The sequence below is a fragment of the Ranitomeya variabilis genome, chromosome 1 (assembly GCF_051348905.1).
Source record: "Ranitomeya variabilis isolate aRanVar5 chromosome 1, aRanVar5.hap1, whole genome shotgun sequence".
NCBI lineage: Eukaryota > Metazoa > Chordata > Amphibia > Anura > Dendrobatidae > Ranitomeya > Ranitomeya variabilis.
The window spans coordinates 841469551-841484178 of NC_135232.1; the positions used below are offsets into that span (position 1 = coordinate 841469551).

The following is a 14628-nucleotide window of genomic DNA, read 5'->3' on the forward strand; positions in this document are numbered from 1 at the left end:
TACAAGGTATAAATAATACCACCACATTATGATCGTATATTATCAACATACACAATGATGACTGAATAAGAAAACTATACTGATCGTTAACAAAAAACACTGTAACTAATACCAATATTATGGAAAACATAAAAGTCCATTAAAGGGGTCCTTTAAAATAACATGTTTATTGAAGATCCATTAAAAATCCAATGTGGAATAGCATACGAGCTTCTGACACAACGTCCTTAATCATCGGATGCAATAATTAAGGACATTATGTCAGAAACGCGTAAGCTCTTCCACATTGGATTTTTAATGGATCTTCAATAAACATGTTATTTTAAGGACCCATTGCTAGATTTCTACATTTTCTTTACATGTGATCTCTTGTAGTACAACAAAGCTTTATCTGCACATTGGGAATCCTTTCCGTAAGTGAGATGATTTTTCCTTTTATTGCTATTAATACTATACTAATCCCATATTAGTTGCACACAGGTGCTCTGCAGACCATACATGTGCACAGATACATGCAGTGATATATTTAATAAAAGGCATTCATTTTCTCTATTCTTCTTCATCCAGCGCAGACCGCCATGATTTCTTCCAGCAGCTAGGAATCATCTCTGCAGAATGTAACACACAGATATCTATGGTTGATCGCTTCTAACCCACTTATACACAAACTACATATTGCTGCCCTGATACACCCACAGTAATAGTGTCATCAAAAATAAAATATATTACAGTAGTGATATCCCCCTTTGTGCCCCCTCAAACAAAGAATAAATGCTCCTCACTGTGTTCTTTATTTAATATGCAAATAGATTCTTCAGGAAGAAAATGGATTCGAACTCCAGTGCCATTTATTGGATATAGAAGTCAATGTTGAGCCACTAAAGTGCTTCATCACATGAGAAAGGACAAAACACCAAATCTGAAACTGCAATTGTAGACACGTGTTTCGGAGTATTTTCACCTTATGAGTGCAAAGCAGGAGAGCTGATTTGACTGGGCATTAGGCCTCTGACAGGTATGTTGCTACGGGAAACATGGACGTCTGGATAAGGTCCTAGGAAGAGGAGGTGCTTGATACACTAAGTAATGAGCATAAGTACAGCAAAACGTGGATCAGAAACGTTCAGGTTTCAATCCACCACAAATTCCTACTCAGATCACTATATTAAATAATAAATCTGAAAATGGTGACTGTTACTAAAACATAACTAATAATATTGTTAAAAACCATTAATTGCTTTTTGCTAGATATAAAACTGGGTATATGGTACCAGAGCCCGTGTATTGACATATGTGTGCCTTGCCATCCCCTGATGTTCCTGTAAGGAGGAAACGCGTTGAGAGGTACACAGGGCATTTGTAGAGTTGTCTACATAAGGAGAGTAGTGGACTGCCCTTTTAGGATGGGAGTCTTTAGAGACTAGGGATTTTTAGCGTGTTTAGGGCATAATGGGGCTGTCCCTAGACCTCAATTTTTTAACTGGATGAGTCCCAGCAGTATGGTTTTAGACTATTGGACCATCCTTGGAAACAACTATTTATATGTGGATCCTGTCTGAGATGCAGACCGCCCATAGTAAGTTGGTTGACCATTCTCATATGCTGTATTTGTATTTGAATACTCAGTGTAAATTTGAGTAATTTTGTCTTTCTGGACTAATAGCAACTTATGTGGATTTGGCGATATACTGCCACTTACCTGTTTATGTCGGTGTCAGTGAAACAGAGCAAGGTGGAGTTGCACAGGTAATACAACTGGGGAGTCAGAGGCTTGGGAAGTGCTCTAACACTCCCAGAGCACTTATGCCTCATTTAAATATGGATTAAAATAGAGCACTTTTTCAGCCCTGGGAGCAACAGATTGCATTAGCAAAGGTATAGATGACATCATCTTTCATAGAGAGACATGGCCATATAAATATTTTAGGGAGGTGGATTATTCTGGCAAATTCCATTTAAGAACATGGTGAATAAAAATCAATTCCTTGCACAACTGGTAACATCAGTAATGTGCTGATGTTGCAGAAATTTCTTCTTACACAAGCTATCTCTGCTGGCACTTTTGTGAAGGGTCCTCATTTAGCAACTAGGTTATCAGTAGCTAAACGGATAATTGAAGGACTTTGGAAGGTTTAAGGTCACTCTCACTATCACTATTGCTTTCAAATAAATTCTTGAATTCTACCCACTTACTGAGAAAGTTTATATAACTAACCAATAAACCGGCCTAGAATACTGGCACTTCCAATTAATTAATACCTACAAAACAATGGAAGCACATGCCAAAATACAGAAAAACTTCAACATATTTTATTACACAATTATATTACAATACACTTAAAATACAAGGGATTCAAACACAAAATAGCAGCACGCACAGTGGTATTGCACTCTAATCAAAAATTAAATATAAATAAGGTTATCACCAAATCAAAAATTGTGATTAGTGTTAAAGGTATTCCTGGGAAAATATATTAGCTGAATAGCCATTACTCAAAATGATTTTGACCACCTGAATTAATTTATTAGCCAACCTGTTCATGATCATATTGTTCATATAATAGCACATAAAATGCTACATCAAAGTAATTACTGCATAGTGCCAAAAGTGCATAACAATAATTTAATACCTCTATTGAAAAGTGCAACTATAATTTATTAACCAGTCATAAAAATATACCCCACTAAAGTGTCTAGTGCTTAATATAAGTTAAACATCAAGGAATATAATAAAACACACAATGTTAACGGTACTCAATAACACTAAAATTGGACAGAACGGTTATATATCGATAGTGCTTCATAGGGGCTAAATAACCCATCCAAAGAACAATTTTAATAGCTGCAAAGTGCAGATAAATAAAACAAGTAAGTTTAATCAAAATTATTAAAGTGCGAAGTGACTGTATAATAACAGGTTTATATAGAGGCAAGTGGTAATGCACAGTGCTAAAAAAAGCAAACACAAAGGAAGGCTTGGAAATATAGGCAATACATGAACTGTGGGTGCAGCGCAGAGCCCTGCCGAGTGATCAAGTGGCACCGCTCATTAAGGCAATGAATATGCACGCCTCTCCACTCCAATAGGCATGGTGCGTATATTCATTACCTTAATGAGTGGGGCCACATGATCGTTCGGCAGGAAGAGCTGCTGGAAGCCGGAACAAGATGAAGTGCCACCGAGGGAGCGCAGGCAGGTAAATAGGATGTTTTCTTTTTTTTGCTCTTTGTTTTTTTTTCACAGGAATCATACATAGTGATAAGGGATAAGGAGCCATGCACACGAGGACAGGGACTGGGGAGCCATGCACACGAGGACAGAGACTTGGGAGCCATGCACACAAGGACAGGGACTGGGGAGCCATGCACACCAGGACAGGGACTGGGAAGCCATGCACACGAGGACAGGGACTGGGAAGCCATGCACACGAGGACAGGGACTGGGGAGCCATGCACACGAGGACAGGGACTGGGGAGCCATGTGGAGCGCCCCCAAGGGCAGTGGGGTACTCGGTACCGGATCCTTTGGTTCACAGGGGGATGCCACGGTGGCTGATCCAGTCCGTGGCCCTGGGAAGTCCGTGTAAAAGGGAAAGGTCTTTAAAGGGATATGTTCGTGACGACACCTGTGGTATTCGGTCAGGGTGACCGACGCTGCTTTAAGGGGTCCGCTGGAGTGATGTTATGGCAGCTAGATGGTATACCTTCCCACAGGTGAAGTATGTCCCCAGTGTGTAGATGGTGGATGGTGAGAGGCGCAGTGAAGAATGAGGACACAAGGTTGCAGACTCTTTACCTTTACTGAAGACTTCAGCATCCACAGTCCAGAGCCCCGGATCACAGGACAGACAGAGTCCGGCCGGTTTGGAGGCAAGTCCAGAGTCCCCTTGTCCAGGTGGAAATCAGTAGCCTTCCTCTAGCGCTGCGGTGTTGTAGTTCCTTACTGCTAAGCCTCTCATAAGGTCCTCACAGATGTTATAGATGTTATGTCTCTCTCTCTCTGTCCCCCAGATGGATAGGATAAACCCTTGTGACTGGTGGCTTGAGGCGGTTTATAGGGACTCTATCATGCCCCAGCCTCTAAGGGGTGCCACCTTGCCTCCTGGGTATAGGGCGGGCAGGTAATGTGAAATTAGCTGTCCTGCCGGTCTCTGGAGCAAGGCATAAAGGATCGCTGCTCCCTTGGTGTTCTGGCTACAGTGATCCTGCGCCTCAGAAGGAGGCAGCCTGTGTAGGGCTGATCCCCTCCTGGAATCCACTCCTTTGCTACGACTTCTTTCACCCTCTCTGCAATACAGTTCTCCTTCAGTGTCTTTTTCTAGAAGCTGCAGCTCTCAGGGCATGCACAGCTTCGTGTCCTTCTTCCTCGATCTCTGACAGGATCCCACCCCCGCCAGGGACCAACTACCTGAGCGAAGCTCAGCCAGCAACTAACTTCCTCCCCAGGCAACCAGTTTTACCTAAGTGTGAGGAGTGCCCTAATGAATAGGAGCAGAGCTCCCCCTGGTAGCCTGGAGTGTGAAATGTGTTGCATGTTTGTGATACCTGGATTCAGTTGTCCTTCTATCCATCTAGCATGTACAGGTGTATATATGTAGCATGTACTGTATGTTTTGTAAACCTTACATGTGATCTGGAGAACAGTGTGAACAAAACTCTAAATGACATTGATGCAGACATCCCATTATCCCCAGTCATTCTTACCTAATGCCTCACTGAAGTATCCATCCCATTGTGATGCGAAGAGAAAATGAAATAAGATATCTTGAAATAAGTAAAAGTTTATATTTTTTAGTCTTTCTGCAAAAGACATTTTGTCAGTAAGCTCCACCATAGAGCCTGGAACATAGGAAAATGGAGCTGGAAGTTGTCCACATAGTCTTTCCATTGAGTTCCCCATCGAAAACCTAAAGGAGTAGGCAAATGGCACCCCAAGAAGCTCAGCAATTAGTTCCCCACATGGAGTCAGTGGATCTGAAACCAAAACATCAAACATCTCCTCTTTCAGCTTTCTTAGCAGCGAGTCATTCTTCACTACACCATTACATATGTGTTCTCCCACTCTTTGCTGTTCTTTTGAGAACTTCATAACCTCTTCATAAAACTTCCAATAAGACATTTTTGGCACATCATAAATCCAAAAAGTTAAAAATTCGTCCAAAAAGGATTCACTCTTCTCTTTCGTGAATGGAACAGGGAAAATTTCATATTTCAAAGGTGAAATATTGTCAGTGTCCTTAATCATAATGGCCGAGTGAGCTAACACTGTAACATTGTGCCCTTTTTGTGCTAGTTCCTCAAGAATTATTTTCATGTTTAAAAAATGACTTCCTTCTGTTGGCCAAACTAAAATTTTTCCAGCAGAAACTGTGCTAAGGAAACATACCGACAGCAGCAAGAGAAAGACATCAGTACGGCACATTTTGATGATTCAGTGTGAGGTAAGGTATCAGAAGCAGTCCAAAAAGTACAACCTTCACAGGAGTGGCTAAAAGTTCATGTCACTACTAGAGGGAAAAAAAAGTGATCTTCAGACCCACGCACGGATTTCAGCAATAGCAGCCATGTTTCGTATGTCTCTTCCCCTTCATACAATGTTTCTTTTCATGCAAATTTTGGCTTGTAAAGAAATAAACATTCCTTGTTTTTTCTATTTTTTGGAGCAAATAGAACAACTCACTCCCTGGAATGGGTGTGATTCAGCTAATCCTGGCAGCTGTGTCCCTTAGGCTAGGTTCACATTGCGTTAGTGGGTGATCGCTAACGGACAGCGTTGCACGGCGAAAATGTCGCAATTAACGCCGTGCAACGGGTCCGTTAGCGCACCCATTGACAGCAATGTAAATTTCGCCTGCAGCGCTTCACTAGCCGTTCTCCTGTGACGCGCCTCGGACGCTGCTTGCAGCGTCCGCGGCGCGCCCGAGGTCCGTTCCCCGTTCTCGCAGATCGGGGATCTGCGAGAGCGGGGACTTTACCGCGACCCCTGAACGCGGCCCCTAAATAAACATTGCGTTAGCGCAATCCGCTAGCGCTAAACGGATTGCCCTAACGCAATGTGAACCTAGCCTTATAGACAGTGAAGAGTTTGGAGACGATGCCAAAAAGACATACCGTATTTGTGAATAATTGCTGTTTTTAGGCAATGATCACTCATATATTCTTAGTCACTGTCGAATATAGATTTTTATACCATAGTAGTGGTTCAGTCAAAGTATATATGGTATGTTATATATAAAAAGAATAGAGGGATACTGTTTACAAATAAAATGTAACCTTTATATAATATTTAAATATATTTAAAAAAAACACACAAAAATAGAGCTTGGTTTAAGTTGGTATACATGCAGCACATAAACGCATGTTCACTTTGTCCATAAAGCATACAAAACCTACAAGAAGCAAAATGTACATACACCCTGCTGTAACCAAATAAGTAGACAGCAAACCTGCACTTAAATAACACAGGGGTCTTAGGAACACTGCTTTTGATCAAAAATAGCATAAAAGCCATCCCACCGTCAGCAAGAGTTGACCTCAGTGTGTGAATGAGGGTTTATTAACTCATATTATTATCACTAGCTGTTTCCAGCCAGCTAACGCTCGGCACGCTCATTGCTATCTAATTAACGCTGCTGGTGATTAAACTAAAGTAAATAATGACAACATTCAATAGCGCTTACGCAGGTGGTAAATTAACTTAAAATGAAGTTAATAACAATAATATCTCTCTCTGTCCTTATCAATCTGCTCAGGTGTTCGTTGTTGATAACCAATCCTACGATTTAGTCGATCAGCTACTGCATCGTTGTCTGGATTTTCCTGCGGCCTGTGAGATGGACCTGGCGACTCTTCTTGGCTCATTTTGTTTGGGAGAATGCGGATGCAATTAAATGTACGTTTACCTTGGCTGAATTACATAGAAAGGAAGTGCTGCATGTGGTAATGTGTGGGGACGGAGCCTCATGTGGTAATATGGGGGAACAGAGCCTCGTGTGGTAATGTGTGGGGATGCAGCCTCATGTGTTAATGTGTGAAGACGGAGCCTCGTGTGGTAATGTGTGGGGATGCAGCCTCGTGTGGTAATGTGTGGGGATGCAGCCTCGTGTGGTAATGAAGCGGGATTATGTGTGGTAATGTGGTGGGCGGGCGGGATTGTGTGTGGTAATGTGGTGGGGGGTGGGATTGTGTGTGGTAATGGGGTGGGGGGAGATTATGTGTGGTAATGTGGTGGGGGGAGGAAAAATGTGTGGTAATGTGGCAGGATTGTGTGTGGTAATGTGGTGGGGGGCGGGATTGTGTGTGGTAATGTGGTGGGGGGGCAGGATTGTGTGTGGTAATGAGGTGGGGGGAGATTATGTGTGGTGATGTGGGGGCGGGATTGTGTGTGGTGATGTGGTGGGGGGCAGGATTGTATGTGGTAATGTGGTGGGGGGCGGGATTGTGTGTGGTAATGTGGTGGGGGGCAGGATTGTGTGTGGTAATGTGGTGGGGGGCGGGATTGTGTGTGCTAATGGGATGGGGGAGATTATGTGTGGTGATGTGGTGGGGGCGGGATTGTGTGTGGTAATGGGGTAGGGGGCAGGATTATGTGTGGTGATGTGGTGGGGGGCGGAGCTACTGTGCAGGGGGCGGGATTAGCGAGTAATCACGATGCCTCTTATATATATAGATATTGTTAGAGGTCGAGTTCCCACCTCTGCACAGGGGGAATCAAGGGCCATCTCCACTACGGTCTCCCAATTCTTCTCCTGCCGCAGTGGAGCCTGCTCAGCGGAGACGTCGGTCCCAGCGTCTCGCTCAGTCTGACTCTGTGCAAAGGGTTACTGCTACTTTTCCAGCTTCTGCCATTGAAGCCAGTGCTGGGCAGCGGCGAGCAGACGCTTTTGGGACTAAGTCCTGCTTTTCTCCTTCTGAGCATGCCCAGGGTAAGATCTCTCATTGGAGATCGAGGGTCACATGCTTGGATACTGCAGCAAAGCCCATTGGTTCTCCAGGAAGGTCCTGAAGGTGCTCAGGCTCTGTGGCAGCCTCTCATTGGTCCTTCTAGGAAGGTCTTGTACTTGCTGCAGCTATATAAGGTTCGCATCTTGGGTAGATCACGATTCCACCTGCGGCTGTTAGGGACATACAGTATGTCAGCTGTTCAAATCAGCTGACATGTGCCAGAAAAGTTGCGGGCTCATCGCCGAAGCCCGCAACAAACAGGAGGAGCCAACTTTAGACATAACCATACCTTTAAAGTTAGAAAGGGATTAAAGGAAACCTGTCAGCTGATACATGTTGCCCAAAAGATAGACAGCATGTATCAGTCACTGTCTGTACGATCACAGCCATGTATGTTTGTCTCTGAAATGTTGCGGTGTTTCAGAGAAAGACATACTTATAAAGTCTCTAGGAATCGAGATGTGCTATTAACTAGTTATACAGGGTGGTCCCCAGCGACTTCTTCCCGACTGCTGACAGAAACTGGCAAGTCTCTGCCTACATGCAGAATTGTCAATCACTATCAGCTGGAGGGGAGAAGCTGCTGGGGACCCGCCTGAATGGTTAGTTATATTCTGAGAGCCAGGGGCAGACATACCGATGGTGCAGCCGATGCAACTGCATCGGGGCCTGAAGGTGGAGGGGACCCTTGCAGATAGGGGCCTACTGCCCATTAGCGGCAGACTATGCAGTTGCTATGAGACCACTGAATCAAGATTACGGGAGAGAGCGGTGCGCTGAGTGCAGGAGCTCAAAAAGGGAGTGTGTCATGCAGGGAGAGAGACGCTGGCTAATGAACGCTTTCCCCAACAGACTATTGAGAATGCTCACTGGCTGTTGTCTCTGCCCTCCTGCATGGCACATCCCAATGATGAGTACTCACCTGTAGTCAGGGGACTCAGCACACTGGGGACAATAGTGGAGGAAGAGCAGGACTTACTGCGGGTATTCTGCTCCCTCCACTGTTCCATTCTCAGCAGTGTCTCCTCACAAAGAAGAGGTCAGGAGAGAAGGGCTCACTGCATGGGACAGCATGACAGCAGCAGGGAGCTGATATCATTCCTCTCTGCTGTGTCCCCATCCCCCACAGTGGGATCTGTAGCCTTCTCCAGCTGATCTCTTAACTATGAGGCCGACCTTCTCCACGGCTCATCTGATTACCTGACGTCATAAATTAGCATGTGTGTTTGTATGTGTGTGTATATATGTACAGTATATATATATATATGTGTATCTATGTGTGTGTATCTGCGTGTATCTATATGTGTGTACATCTGTGTATGTATGTGTATGTATCTGTGTGTTTGCATATGTGTGTATGTATGTGTGTGTATGCATGTACAGTATATGAATACATGTGCATCTCACAAAATTAGAATATCATCAAAAAGTTAATTTATTTCAGTTCTTCAATACAAAAAGTGAAACTCATATATTAGGTAGAGTCATTACAAAGAGTGATGTATTTCAAGTGTTTATTTCTGTTAAGGTTGATGATTATGGCTTACAGCCAATGAAAACTCAAACATCATTATCTCAGTAAATTAGAATACTTTATAACACCAGCTTGAAAAAATGATTTTAAAATCCAAAATGTTGGCCTACTGAAATGTATATTCAGTAATTTGCACTTAATACTTGGTTGGGGCTCCTTTGGCATTAATTACTGCATCAATGCGGCATGGCATGGAGGCGATCAACCTGTCACACTGCTGAGGTGTTATGGAAGCCCAGGTTGCTTTGATAGCAGCATTCAGGTCATCTGTATTTTGGGGTCTGGTGTCTCTCATCTTCCATAGATTCTCTATGGGGTTAGGGTCAGGCGGGTTTGCTTTCCAAACAAGCACAGTGAAACTGTTGTTTTTAAACCAGGTATTGGTACTTTTGGTAGTGTGGACAGGTGCCGAGTCCTGCTAGAGAATGAAATTTCCAACTCCAAAAAGCTTGTCGACAGAGGGAAGCATGAAGTGCTCTAAAATTTCCTGGTAGACGGCCGCGCTGACTTTGGTCTTGATAAAACACAGTGGACCTACACCAGCAGATGACATGGCTCCCCAAACCATCACTGATTGTAGAAACGTCACATTAGACCTAAAGCATCTTGGGTTGTGTGCCTCTCCACTCTTCCTCTAGACACTGCGACCTTGATTTCCAAATGAAATGCAAAATTTACTTTCATCTGAAAACAACACCTTGGACCCCTGAGCAACAGTCCAGTTCTTTTTCTCCTTGGCCCAGGTAAGACGCTTCTAGCATTGTCTATTAGTCATGAGTGGCTTGACACAAGTAATGTGACACTTGTAGCCCTGATTAAGTCTGTGTGTGGTGGCTCTTGAAGCAATGACCCCAGCAGCAGTCCACTTCTTGTGAATCCCCCCAAATTTTTGAATGGCCTTTTCTTAATAATCCTTTCAAGGCTGCCGTTACACCGGTTGCTTGTGCACCTTTTTTCTACCGCACTTTTTCCTTCCATTCACTTTTTCATTAATATGCTTGGTTACAGCACTCTGTGAACAGCCAGCTTATTTAGCAATGCCTTTTGTGGCTTTCCTTCCTTGTGGAGTGTGTCAATGACTGCCTTCTGGACATCTGTCAAGTCAGCAGTCTTTCCCATGATTGTAGATTGAAACAGACTAAGGGACCTTTTTAAATTCTCAGGAAGCCTTTGCAGATGTTTTTGTTAATTATTCTAATTTACTGAGATAATGACTTTTGGGTTTTCATTGGCTGTAAGCCATAATCATTAACAGAAATAAATACGTGAAATAGATCACTCTGTTTGTAATGACTTTTCATGATATTCTAATTTTGTGAGAAGCACCTGTACTTCTCCACCAAGGGAGAAATATAAAAGCTATAGTTCTCCGCAGGGGCGGACACTGACAGCTTGGGGCCTCGGTGCAAGAAATGTGTTATCTTTGTTCCTGAATAAATGTATATTCACTGTATATATGGCTGGACAATACAGAGATTAACCCCTTCCTGACATTTGCAGTATAAATACAGTGCCTTGTGAAAGTACGGTATTCGGCCCCTGGAACTTTTCAACCTTTTCCCACATATCATGCTTCAAACATAAAGATACCAAATGTAAATTTTTGGTGAAGAATCAGCAACAAGTGAAACACAGTTGTGAAGTTGAACGAAATATATATATGTGTGTCCCCACTGACCGAATACCACAGGTGGCGTCACAAACATAAACTTTATTCCCTTTAAAGACCTTCCCCTTTTACATGGGCACCCTGGGCCACAGACTGGGTTGCCACCTTGACATCCCCCTGTGAAACACTGGTCCCGGTACCGAGTACCCCAAGGTCCTGGCGGGGCGACTCATTCTTGCCGTCACGAACAGGATCAACTGACTCAGCAAATCGGGTCATGTGCGCCTTAGAGACTGTGCCTAAACTGTGATTTATTGAGACTGTGTACTGTGAAATACCGCCAAAATTGCCGCCATTGCTGCCGCCATTATCGTGCCAAAACAAACGCTGAAAAAGACAAGTGTGCCATCGTGGGTGGGGACTAGCTGAGGAGCGCGAAAATAATGGCCGCCCAATCCAAGTATTACTGTACCATGCGGACATGTCCATCAGCAACAGAGATCCGCCTCCTGATCTTAAATGGTGGAAGAGAAAAGAGGTTCCGCCCCCGAAGGAGAGAGCAGGAAAGAGACCTGGACGTAGAGAGCCACTTGGAGGGCGCCATGACCAGCAGCCCGAAACCAGAGCGTGGGGTGGAAGCAGAGGACTCCCCCAGTGTAATGACCAGAGGTCCGAATAAGATCCAGTGAGTCACAAACCAAGACCAAGGCAGAAATCTCCAACAGTGGTTTACTCAAAGGCAGAATAAGTAAGGTAATATGAGGAATACTCAGGCAGATGCACCCAAAAGATACACTAATTCAGCAGCAGCTGAAATCACTGTGCCACTCCAAGGTCTCCTGAGAACTGTATACTCCAACCGGCTAATAATCAATTTACCTCACAGAACAACTCAATACAAGAACAAGCGTAAATTGAATGTAGTGTTATCAAGAGGAGCCCCTGGAATGACACACTGAGTATAACTTACATACATCTAATAGGCGTTACACCTCTAAAGTAACGATTAAACACTCTGCAAAGGGATACCCGGGTATCTATGACTATGGTACCGTTAACCTAAGATGAGTCTTCTCTCAGGCAGGATTCCACACAGGCTGCAGCAGTCCAAGTCTTCGGCGCCAATAAGTTACAGCACGCTTCTCCGTCTTGTTGGCCGATGCCGAGCCCAAACGCCGGGGACTTAGTTTAGTGGCCTAAATAAGTTGTCTCTACTCCTGTAGTTCCTAGAAATGCTCTTACAACAATCCGTCCGTCTTTATATCAGCAGTCTGTCCAAACTTGTTTCTCAACTCAATGCACAGGGACTCCACAGACTCTCAAATACGTACTGGGTTTTCAGTAAAGTCTCAGTTCTCCAAAATAAAAGGTTAACTGTTTCCAGAAAAACGTTAGCAACAAAACAAGTCTCTCACAGAGTTGATTCCTCTAGAAGCTTTTCTCCAACACACTGGCAGCAAATTCACACAGTCTCTTTCTATATCACTGCTGCTTCCTTCTCCTTTCCCGCCTTTTCTTCTCTGCTCTCACTTCCTTATCTAACACTTTACACAACCGACACCAGACCCCACCCACCAGCACACATAGTCTCCGGGGGCCTGGCAGTGTCTGTCCTTTGCTGCAGCAGGCAAAAACCACAGGGTCCTAGTGCCCTCTCAGTGGGACTACAGTTCACCCTCTTACACCAGCAACCTGGGAGGAAGCCGCGGTGAGCCCGCAGCGGCTGTCCATGGACTCTTGCAGACTGGAGTGGAGGAGTTAAATCGACCAGCTCCTGCAGATGCAGCTGGACAGGGAAACCATGTGCAAGACGGCGCCAGCAGGAGCCGCATCCCGTCCAACAGCCCCTGACACCAGCGGAGGAGCCTGGCACCGGAGATGCTGCGGAAGGTAGGAATCACAACCCTGCCCGGTAGCCGAAGACCTCTTAGTGGGCCCCGTAGCTGCACCACCCTGTTATGGGTCTGCCCGACTCCAGATCCTAGGGGAATGGGACCAGGTCACGAGGATGGAACGCTTATGAAGGCCCGATCCAGCCTACCACCTTGCTGGGTGAAATTTATGCGGAGAAAACTGTTCACTGCTGGGTGAATCCTGGATCAGACCTTATGGGGTTCCCCTGGACAACTAAGGAAGAAGGAGAGACTCTGGAAGTCCTCAGCTGGGACGAGTACCAGCAGCAACTCGCCCGCAAATGGGAGGCTAAGGAGGAGGAATACCAGGTCCGGCACAAAGCCTTTGACCAGAGGGACTTATGTGCCAAGGCCCAGGCCCGCAAGGACCGCCATACCAACCAGGCCCCGCTGAGGCAGGGCACAGTGGCAGCCTGCAGATTGAAGAAGGGCTGGGGATTCATTAAGGAGCCAGGGTTATACGCGGAAATCTTTGTGAACAGGAGGAACGTGGAGTATCACCTATGGGAAGGACACCCAGACAGAGATCTTTACCCCAGTGACCGCGTAACTTGCACTAGGCACCTAGGTGATAAAGGGTGGTATGCTCTGAATGTGCACAAATGCGGAGACACTGCCCCAAAGCCGACTAAGCTGAAGAGACTAGCAGCGCTACCTAGCGCCAAAATAGCTACCGCCACCACCACTCCCATTGTCACCCCTGCTTGCACAAACACTAAAACGACGGTGTGTACCATCACCACTACTGAGACCGCAGTAGCCACTATGCCAACCATCACATGCACTCAGATTACGCAGACTCCCATTGCAGGACATGACCTGACGGTGCATGAATTCAAGACCCATGACATTTATTTGTTACCAGGGGTAATTTTGGCTCAAGACCTTCCCAGACCAGGAAGTATCCAGCGTCAAGTATTACCTTGGAAACAGCCAAAGTAAATAGAAAGAAGGAATATGACTGTACATAGTTGGAAGTTAACCCATTATTGCTGGAAGTTTAAAATGACTGCTACAGTTTCAAAGTTTTGTTTTACCTGGCCAGGCAATCGTTTTCCGTTCATCGTCAAGTTTGATCATTTACAGAACTGTGAATCATGAACTGTGCATGATCAGGAACTTTCCATTTGTAAATAGTTTGCACCTTCTTAAAGGTGCTTACTACTGGTTTTACAAAGAAGCTTTTAAAGATACTACTTCTAACCTTGCTGTGAAAGTCACTTTGTTTTACAGAGACCTGAAGAAAAACCCGTTTGGCGCGGCAGGATTCCAGGTCTGGATACACGCCTTGTAGCCCACCCAAGCCTACTTTGGGGGTTCATGACGGGTCCCTCGCATCGTTGCTGCTGTTCTAAAGTATTGATTGACTTGAGTATTAAATTGCACTACCTCAGTATTAAAAGACTTGAAAGTTGTTTTGCACCCTTAAAGGGAATTTTGACTTGATGCACTTTTCTGAACCAATATCTAGTGTTAGATAGAAATGTACTTTATATGCCAGCAAGTTAGTATATTAGTGAGTTAATATATTGAATAAAAATAAAATTGAGACTTGAAGTTAGATAGTGTTATGTGCAGGAAGTAATGAAAATGGCTAATGTTGCACTTTTGAATCAGATTGACTTGAT

At 44.6% G+C, this 14628-nt stretch overlaps 1 protein-coding gene across 4 annotated transcripts in view; it reads right to left on the reverse strand.

The window, feature by feature from the left end:
- Positions 1–14628, reverse strand: part of LOC143787332 (UDP-glucuronosyltransferase 2A2-like) — a 312401-nt gene that overhangs the window by 28245 nt on the left and 269528 nt on the right. Inside the window, exon 1 of one of the 4 annotated variants that reach the window (XM_077275981.1) lies at positions 4705–5449. The exons of 2 other annotated variants lie outside the window; for them this stretch is intronic. In XM_077275981.1, the coding sequence (XP_077132096.1) occupies positions 4705–5422 (718 nt within the window). In that variant the 5' untranslated portion in view covers positions 5423–5449. Of the gene's footprint in view, positions 1–3796; positions 4371–4704; positions 5450–14628 lie in introns of those variants that run through there. One more of the 4 variants, XM_077276021.1, reaches the window with a different exon arrangement.